The sequence below is a fragment of the Merops nubicus genome, unplaced genomic scaffold, assembly GCF_000691845.1.
Source record: "Merops nubicus isolate BGI_N331 unplaced genomic scaffold, ASM69184v1 scaffold51797, whole genome shotgun sequence".
Taxonomy (NCBI): domain Eukaryota; kingdom Metazoa; phylum Chordata; class Aves; order Coraciiformes; family Meropidae; genus Merops; species Merops nubicus.
This window is the reverse complement of record NW_008620651.1, coordinates 3,198-13,213: the sequence shown is the minus strand read 5'-3', so window position 1 is coordinate 13,213 and position 10,016 is coordinate 3,198. Positions and strand designations below refer to the sequence as shown.

The 10,016-nt window shown below is 42.2% G+C and overlaps 1 protein-coding gene across 1 annotated transcript; it reads left to right on the top strand.

Annotated features, from left to right (window-relative positions):
• Window positions 1-1,209: 1,209 nt before the first annotated feature.
• On the top strand, window positions 1,210-7,846 carry LOC103776643 (hepatoma-derived growth factor-related protein 3; the record flags this gene model as incomplete). The annotated part of the gene is made up of 4 exons (XM_008944160.1): window positions 1,210-1,286; window positions 4,518-4,656; window positions 5,971-6,129; window positions 7,700-7,846. Coding segments are annotated over 4 exons (522 nt in total), but the record flags the coding sequence as incomplete, so codon positions are not given.
• Between the last annotated feature and the right edge of the window lie 2,170 nt (window positions 7,847-10,016).

Below are 10,016 nucleotides of genomic sequence, written 5' to 3'. Positions count from 1 at the left end.
TGATCCTCCAGCAGGAAAAGAGAAGGAAAGCACATGTGGGCCTGGCCTCCCGAGTGAAAACATGCAGGTTCCATCCCCATGCTCTGCTGAGGAGCAGATTTCATATAGCCTCGGTACGTCATCACTGTGCTTTCAGTTCCAGTGATGTTTGGTGGGACTCAATATGCTTATGTTGAGATTAAGTGGCCTAAGACCCAGGCAGCAAGCCGTTCTACGTGCTCTCTAGTGTTGCTCTATAGATACCTAGACTCATTAGACTCCTCCTTAGGCAGAGTTCTCTGGACTCTTAATTCCAGATACCCACATATGCTCAGAACTGCCATTTCTAGGAAGGCAGTCACTTAGATCTTGCTTAAAGCTGTGCTGTGTTTCTGTTTTGTGTGGGTAGGGACCTGGACTCTCTTATTTCTATTGCAGAAGACTGAAAAGTTAGATGTGGACAAGACTCAAGTCATGGGCCTAACCTGCTGCCTTGTGGCCAACACTCTCACTCAGACATCAGAAAATGGAGCCTAGGCACTGCTCAGCATGGGGGCTGTGTCCCAGTGCAGGCTGTATCTCAGCAGAGCGCTCTCAGCATCCTTCCCTTAGCTGCTCTGCAGCTGTGTGTACAAAGCCAGGGATAAAATGTGAGAGCTGGAGGACAGAGGGGAGTGGTGACCAAACCCCGCTGTTAGGGTGCTGCAGGGGAGGGAGAGTCCCAGGCCCTTCCCCCTGCTGTGCCTCCTGTGTTTTGCAGTGCATGCCACCGTCAGCCCCAGGTGGGAGAGTGTCCGGCCTTCCGGCTGCAGGGTCTCAGAAACACCATCTGTTCCCCATTTGTTGCAGAAGTTATTTAGGTGGCTGTGTGAGACAGACAGGGTAACCCTCTGGGCTTCAGTGCCTTTGATGAGGCAGCATCTGAAGTTAACACTTAAATTAAGCAGACTTGATTTTATTGCCTTTGTCTATTATAATGCCCATGAAATCGTTAAAACTTTTTGTGTGCTCCTTGGTCTTCTGTCATCTCCCTTCAGTGCTCATGTCATACACTGACTTTGTATGACCCCCCTGCCTGAAAAATCAGCAGTTGTCCTCCCTTCCCCACCCCAGCACATGGTGGGACCTCCCAGGGCTGCAGAATACCCTCACTAGCTCTTCCATGGCTTGGTAGGGATTCTTGGGCGAGGAACGTTTGGGAATAATCCTTTTTCCATTTCTGTCTCACAGATTGATGAACTCCCTGAAGGAGCTGTGAAGCCTCCAGCAAATAAATACCCCATCTTCTTTTTTGGGACTCATGAAACGTAAGTGACTGAACATGATCTTTTCCTTTGAAAATGTCTTCCTCCACTGCAGCTAACATCATGTCCACTGATTTTATTGAACAAATCCTGACTGAAGCCATTGAGAGCCTAGAGATGGGTCCTGCGAGCCCAATTTGTATTAACACATAGAAGTGAAACCTGAAAATAGGTGGGAACACTTCTGCATGGACGGTATACCAGGGTCTAAGCATAAATAATAACCAGTGCCTGTGCTTTCTGTAAAGAAAAGTGTTGGCATAAATTTATTAAAGGGTCATCTGAGTTCAGAAGTGAGGGCAAAATTTTTTTGCTTGGATATACATGATAGCAGAGGTCGGGCTGCTGTATTCAGCTGCATTTGGGTTCGTGTCCTGTGTGAGAACTCGTGTGGTGGTTTGTGAAATGAAAGGAAGAAGTTGTCACATAGCTTTAAAATAGAGACATTCCTGTGAGATTTGTGCTGGGATATTGCAGGGTGGAGCTCTCAGAAGTGATAGAGGAACTGAGCTGGATGAGCTCATAGGAAAGAAAGGAATCAGAACAGAAAGAGTAAGTTAGGTCTTGTAGTAATTGCTATGAAGTACAGAGTTCCAAAATTACAATGTCTCTGTTTTAAACTGCCTGAGGTAGTTAAAAAAAAAATAAATCACAGTTTCCATTTTGCATGGTGTTTACATTTTAAATCCTTTCTTTGCCCACTTGCAGGGAATGTTTTCTAGAATTCCTTAAAAATTGGAAAACAAAAAATGAAATTCTGATGAACTTTAAAATTCAATTTTGGAGTTTTGAAGCTTTATTAAAAATATATTATTTATTTTTTAATTTTAACATTATTCCAAAACATAAGCCCCATAGCTCATATGTCCCATTTTATTTTAAGAATCTTTAAAGGCAGTTTCTGCTTAATAAATTAATAAATATTTTAGTTAAAATATTTCTTCCTCTTGCTGTAATGAAACAACCTGATTTTTTGATATATTGTGATCTAGTACAACTTCCACAAAATAATCTAAAAAGAATAAAGTGCAAATGGACATAGGATTCTTTAAAATCAGAAACCAAAATGTAATTTATTTTTTAAAGGAAACATTTTTCTTGAGAAACTTTTTGAGAAAAAACTCTGACCACTTTTATTCTGAAATGAATGAATCCCAAACTGCTGATCTCTTTTTATTAGCCCATGATCTGACTGTAACATCTGAATCAGGAAAACAGTTTCCTTAATAATTTAAAAAGCATGACTGTTAAAAATGAGCTGTAGATTGCAGCTCCTTAGTTTTGTAACAGAGCAGTGGGAACTGTCATCCTCTCCCAGTGGCAATGAAGGTCTTTCAGACAAAGATGTAGACAATTTTGCAGTGTTTTCTACACAAAAAAAATTGTAGAAACATTTCCATACATTACTGTTGAGCTAAATTAAAGTAGCTCGTGGTAAGTTCTATACAGTTTTCCTTTGTTAGTGTTTGAGCTGTTTGTGTGTGTTTTGGGCAACAGGTAGACATCTAGTATTAGCAAAAGCATTGATAAAAATTATTTATTCAGGTCCCTTGCTCTGTTGTAGCCTTTAGTATTAACAAGACATCTTGTAGGCTGGAAATCACTGTTGGGCTTTCAGGTGTAAATGCATTCTTGGCTTCGTAATTCTATCACTGAGATATTTCTCCATGAGTCAGCTGAGTTTGGATACCATTCTGTCTCCCATGTAGTTAAAAGGAAGCTCTTTCCCCAGAGACTTGTTTTCTGATGCCTTTAGCCATCAGTTGGCTTTGTACTGGCAAACTTGTTGTCTAGTGGGATGATTTGAGTGAATGAGACTTTGCACATTTATAAGTGCTGGGAAAAATCAGAGCATAAGTCAGGCATTAATCTGAAATAATGTTTACAGCAAGGAATCATTAAGGTGATTAAGATGTTAGACTGAAACTGAAGAGAGTTGGGTTTTCCTCTGTACTCTGCTGTCAGTTTGAATTTGACCTTGGACAAATGTCTGTGCCTCAGAAGCCCATCTACAAAAAAAGGCAACTTCCCCATCTCCAGGTGGTGTTAGGAGAAAAACTGTAATACAAATGGTGGAGCTCCATAGTCCTGTGGTAATGGAGATCATAGAGTTAATGTTACTTGCACAATCATCAGGGAAGCAGGACAGTGATGACAGTGAAGGACACTGTGACTTGCTCAGCTCCGGTCACTGGTGACACAGCCTCTTCCATGTGGCAATGAAGTGGGGGTTTTCTTTGCCTTCACTGTTTTCAATTTAACTTAACAGTTAGCCACCCCAGTGCCATGATACAGAGCAGAGTAAACACACAGGCTATAGACACCCAGTAAAAAGGAGATTATACTTTCTTCAGTTTTATATAAGAAGTTAGTTTTACTGTAAATTATGCAGAACAAGTACTTTTTTTTTTTTTTTTAATTTTTCCCTACATTGTGGTGCCTGTGCCTGAAATTAGTTGGCCCAGTGCATAGCTGACTTAGACTGCAGCAGAGCACAAAATCCCTCCTGTGCTGTGTAAAAAAAAAAAAAAATTTGGCTACAAGCACCCTGTGTGTCTCATTGTTTCCTTGTATTACTCATTTGCCTATATTTGCCCATTGTTTCTTGTCTTATATAAAATTATAGGATTTTTGGGAAAGAGGGCATTTTATTGTGTTTGCACAGAATCTAGCATGTGAGGGGCTTATTCCAAGAAGGAAGCTCCCACGGTTACTGGCAGTATAGATAATAATAAATGCCACTGCTTCTTCTGCCCTGTAGTACAAGGGATAGGTTTTGGCTCATGGGTTCTGGGCCCTCCTTACATGCTTTGATTTTTCATATGCTATTCTGAGGCCTTTCTGGATTTGTAACACGTAGGATTGGAAGTTTGTTCCCTTGCTATCGCAGGCAATTAGGTCATATAATCCCTTTCATAAACTGTTCAAGTGCCAGTTCCCAGCAGTAGTTAGTATAATAAATGAGACTAGTTTTAGTTGTTTCTAGAGAGACCCAGCATGATTTTGCAACATCAGACATCGGGATGGAGAGCCAGTCCATCAGATAAGACTCACAGCAGTAACTCAGAGCCAGTGTGTTAAATAAACAAACAAACAAATAAACCTGAAAAAGAAACAATGGAATGAGCAGAAGAGCAGGAAAAACACTTGCGCTGTTAATTTTTTCTTTTTTTTTTTTTTTTGAAGAGGAGGAATATAAGTCCTTTTTTGAATGTTACCTTTGTTAAAATGCAGTGCGTTCCTGGGGCCCAAAGACCTTTTTCCATATAAAGAATATAAAGATAAGTTTGGGAAGTCGAACAAGCGAAAAGGATTCAATGAAGGCCTGTGGGAAATAGAAAACAACCCTGGAGTAAAGTTTACTGGATATCAGGTAAATTACTTTCATTTCTGTTCCTCCTTATCTTTCTTGTTTCCTTCGCTGAAGACTTCTCAGTGTAAACATTGTGCGAGTGATGTGGAAGGTCCTGGTTTTGGTGGAGCTGGAGAGTTTCACAGCTTTTCTACTTGTGTAATGTAAAGGCAACTGTGGTCTTGCTCTCTGTGACAAATTGAACTTTAATTGTACTGCAGGGCCCTTTGCTTTCTGTGACATTCCGGGGTGATGAAGTGGAAAATTCTGCAGCAGATTTAGTTGAATTAAAAATGGAAGGTTTTATTTACTCCAGTATAAACATGAATAATTTCTGACTTCTTTTTTCTGTTGTTTATTTTTATGTCAGGTTCAGTGTATTTTACACAGACCTTAAGGTCATTGCACTTTTGGTTTTTACATTGGTAATGTATAACACGTAGGACACTACTGCCAAAGTTGGAAGGGGTGAGAAGGTGGAGGTTTAAGCTGCTGTTAGAGATAGTAGCTGCTGTACAACAGCTCTCCCTGTTGGATGTCTGGAACAAAAAGTCAGCGAAGCTGGAGGGGCCAAAGAGTAGTTGTTGGGCCGTATAAAACCAAAGAACTTTTCTCAGTTAAAAAATGTGGTCTTTTGAAGGAAGAAATCACCTCCAATAGAAGGCAAACATCTATTACATTATTAGCACAAAACCTTACAAACCAGATAGGGACCACCTGCAGACAAGCTGCTGCCTTTCTCAGTTCCTGTTTCATATTTTCAGCCCTACAGATGTTTTGCATAGACTAGGGGATTTTAAAAAACCTAGTGAATTGTCTTTGGGAGATGGACTGCAAAAGAGCTCTCAGGCTTCTGGTCAGTGTTTGCTTTTTCCTAACACAGTGGACACATCTTGACCTTGGCAGGGGGGTGTAATACCCATTTTCTTTTCTGAATAAGTATCTCCTATTGCAGCCCAAGTCTAAAAGTTTCCATAGTTTTGCCCAAAGTAGAACATGTCACGTCTCTCCACCAAGCAACGCTTAGTCCTCCAGCTCCAGTTCTCCATCCTTGTTATCAAATCTTCTGCTTCTGTGTAAACTCTTCAAAACTTGCTATCCCAGAATCTGCATCTGATAACTGTTTTCAAGTGGTGACTGAGGAAATTGCCTTTGCAGCCCTTTTTCGTGATAATTTCAAGAATAACCTGAGATCTTCCCAGCTACAGTGATGAAAGTGTAAGCTTTGTGTTACCTGTATTTCTGTCTTCGACACAGAACAAAAATCAAGTATTTGATTTTAGTGATATTTTTGTTGTTTATGTTATTGTTTTTATTCTTCTTGTTATTTTAAAGGCAATTCAGCAACAGAGCTCATCAGAAACTGAAGGAGAAGGAGGAAATACAGCAGATGCCAGCAGTGAGGAAGAAGGTGATCGGGTAGAAGAGGATGGAAAAGGAAAAAGAAAGAATGAAAAAGCAGGCTCAAAACGGAAAAAATCCTACACTTCAAAGGTTGTCTTCTGAGCTTTTCCATTGTTAGCCATGTGTATTTATAATTCGAATACTGCCCACCTCATGGGAATCTCTTCTTCCTTCTTCAGTGTTTTGATTCCAGTACCATAATGCTGGCGTTCAGACTGGCACAGGGAATTGCTCTTGCTTTTGTAGGCAGCCTGGGTGAGACGGCAGTTGAAGTAATCTGCCCTGTTCTACTGCCCACACTTTGAGAAGGAGTTGAAGGATGTGAAGGGGTTCAGAAGGGCTGCAAAGAAAATCCATGCAAAGATGGATTAAGTTTGATCATCTTTGATAGGTATTTCCCCATGAAAAAAATAAAAAAAGTGTCTCTCCTGTGAGGTGTGAGTTCAGGTTTGGTTCCTGTCCAGTAGAATTCAAGTTCCCTCTTCCATCTCCAGTATGAGTGCCCCAGATGCCATGCTAGAAGATATGGTAGCGTCAGATGTGCTCAGCTGCTCCTGGTGTAGCTGAGTGTAAAATCTCAGTACAGCATACAGAATGGGAGGGAGGTAGAACTAATTCATGAAGCAAAGAGTTGGGCACTCTGTTTTGTAGATAAAAGACCTGCAGTGTAGTACCTACCTGCCCTGTTAATATCTAGGTAACAGCATAGGGGAAGAAACTGAGAATAATGTGTCTCAGACTCCCTCATAATGGCTGGTGAAAATAATCACCTGCATAGTGACAACTTTGGGCTCACATATACGTCTCACGTGCCACCTGGGTGAAAGGGAGCAGCATTATAGCCAATTCCTCCGGTCCTTGTGTGTGCCTCCAGATCTGTACCTTGCTTTAAAAACTGTAGAAATTGTGGCAGAGACACGTTCATTCACATTCGTGTTATTCTCTGAAAGTGAAAACTAAATGAAATTAGAAGAAGCAAGTAGACAGTCTGATCCAGGCTCAATCTGGGGACGAGTGAAAATTTTCATGGTTCATCCACCAAACAAAATGTATTAAGTAATCTCACCCACTTTGTGTGTTTTACATTAGAAATTCAGGTCTGTTCTACCACCTTCTTTCCAGAAGACTCTGGGTAAACACAGGATTAGGAAGATGGTGGCTTAATGCCACAATTTATCCTTTTGTACTGTAGAATTGCATAACATAAAGAGAGCAGAAAAGATGTATTGGTTCCACATGGGTTTAATGTTAATATATTAAAGCTGACAGCACTAAAAAAAAGTATGGAAAGCAGCTCTGCTAATGTTATTCTCATTTTACATCTCTGTGTTTAATCAAAACTTTTGTCAAGCTGGCACCATCTGTTTCATTAACTAACAAAGCCTACAGGTGACCCAACATTAATACCCATCTCCTATTACTGTGCCTGTGTCACAGTCAGTTGTGCTACCAACCTGTGTTGAACACAAAATTTCTCCTTTTGTTTCATTCACTCCAACTACTTCACCCGAAAAACGCTTTTCACCCCACGTATCCTCCTCAATGTTCACCCTGAACAGGGAATTGCATGATCAGATAGCATTCCACATGCATTTCAAAAGTGTATTTCTATTACTGAAGCTTTGTTTTTACTTTTTAACTTGGTTGTTGATCGTTTTAGAAATCCTCCAAGCAGTCACGGAAATCTCCTGGAGATGAAGATGATAAGGACTGCAAAGAGGAAGAAAATAAGAGCAGCTCTGATGCTGGGGATGCAGGCAACGACACAAGAAATACTTCTTCAGATTTGCAGAAAACCAGTGAAGGGGTAATCTGCTAATATCATTCACTTCCCGTGCAGGTTGCTAGCGGGGGCTTTGGAACAAGGGGTGAAAGACATTGCATGGCAATGACCTGCACATAACACATGCAATCTTCTTATGTTGCATTTCAGTGCTCAGAACATGTCTGGAACAGAAACAGGGACTGGTTCTTGCACCAGTACAAGTTTTGTTCTAGAGAAATGACTGAATGAGAAAAGATACTATAAGCATTATTTTTGTTCCAACGCTTGCATAGATGTCAGCTGAGAGGAACTACTGAAAACCATGAGCTGGAATGATGCAAAACTGATGTGAGAGCAGAATCAGGCTGTTTGCATAATGCATTTTGGCTCACTAAACAGTAGGAGCCTGCTTATCCTTTCACACTTGTTTAAAGTCTGTGCAATCCCACTGGCTTCTTTGGAGTTCGTGAGGGTTCAGGTGCACATTGCAGCCTCTGTATACTGCAGCTTTCAGGGCAGATCCTGCCTTGGGATACGACCTCCCAAAGAGGGGATATACAGTCTGCTCCAGAGCAGCTTCATATGATCCCCTTGTATGTTTGTGTCAGTTGTGTGTTCATATCAATGTTATTTTGTTGTGACCAGAACAGAAAGGAAGGCTGCTGAGCAGGGGAATTGCCCAGCGAGTTGGCCAATTGTCAGCCACCTTTAACAGCCACTTCTAGTCCTGAGCCTTTGGAGCAGCACAAGCCTCCCTGCTGCAGGACTTCCAGCTCCAGTTCAGAACCAGTTCTTGCGTGGTTCCCATGCCAAGGCGCTGCCACGTGGCCAGCAGCCAGGCTGGGCTGTCACAGAAGCTGCTGAGTGATATGAACCCCCAGGTGTGAGAGGAAGCCAGCCAGCACAGGCTCTCATCTGACATTCCTGGGGTGCCCTAGCACCCAGCTGTGTGCTCAGCCTCAACCCTTTCTCACAAAACACGACCGCTGGGGAACTGATGTCGTCTCCTGCTTAAAAACTCCTCCCAGAGCTTCCTTTCCCCTTGCCTCTCTGCAGCACAGTGTATGTCTTATAAAGACTTTGATATGTGGCTTTTGAGGTCAGGACAGCAATGTGCCCTGAGCCTCCCCTGTTCACTCTGAACAAGCTGCTGGTTTGAGCTGGAGACTGGTGCAGGGAGACAGCATGCCTGGCTGTGCCTTCCCAGCACCTCACCCACACCACCTGAGAGTTTGGGGCTGATAGTGTGGCGAGTGGACGGTGCATGTGTTGCCCACATTCTGGCTAGTGAACCCTGTGACACTTTCATGTCTCACATAGGTGTTTGAGTGAGAAAACTGGCCATAAGGTCCATCTGAGGTGGCAAGAGGTTCAGGAAGGCCTGCTTTATTTCCCATGTTTGTAGCAGTGACAGGGGGTTTGCCTGTGAACCTCAGGCATGTTTTCCAAGTAAGGACCAAATACTTACTGAGGTAGGTCAGTGCAGACAAAGTGGCTAAGAAGTCACATAGGATGTTGTCTTTGTGTCTGGTAACATTCATATAGCTCTTCCTTCTGTATGTGACATGCCTGTAACTGCTGGGAGGTAGAGTCCAGCGTGCTAGAACATCATGGTGACCTTCAGCATTTTCAGGATTGCAGGTGCTTTAGCCTCTGTGCTGAAATATCATCAACAGTCTGTGTCCTTCCTGCTGGCACCAGCTCCACAGAAATACTTTGTCATACCCCTGTAAGGAGTCATCTCTGCTCTGATTTCTGCAGAAAAAGTACTTGGGCTTGACCTCACACTTGAATGACCAGCCTTTAACTAATCTTGGATGCCTTTGACTTTATGTGAAAGGTGGAATTTTGTAACATGTCCTAAAGAGAGATGGAGAGAAGTTTTTAAGGGCAGCTTGAGATAAACCAATCAGTTTGGAGAAATTCACATCCTGATCTAGATAATTCACCTTGGGCGTTTCTGCTGCAGAATCAGCATCTCACACCTAAATCCTCTTCAGTTCTTTTGAGTGGTGCAATTCTCTTGTAGGACCAGGAGGGGACACTGCATTTCCTGGGGTCCTCAAAGCCAGACTAGGTGTCTTTTTAGAAAGTATGCCTTCAACAGACACAAGGCACTTGGACAAAGAGCAGTCAGCTATAGCCAGTCACACAGCATATGTCTAGATTGCCTTTCTGGGTACAGGGCTGGCTGTCCTGCAGCCACCTTCCA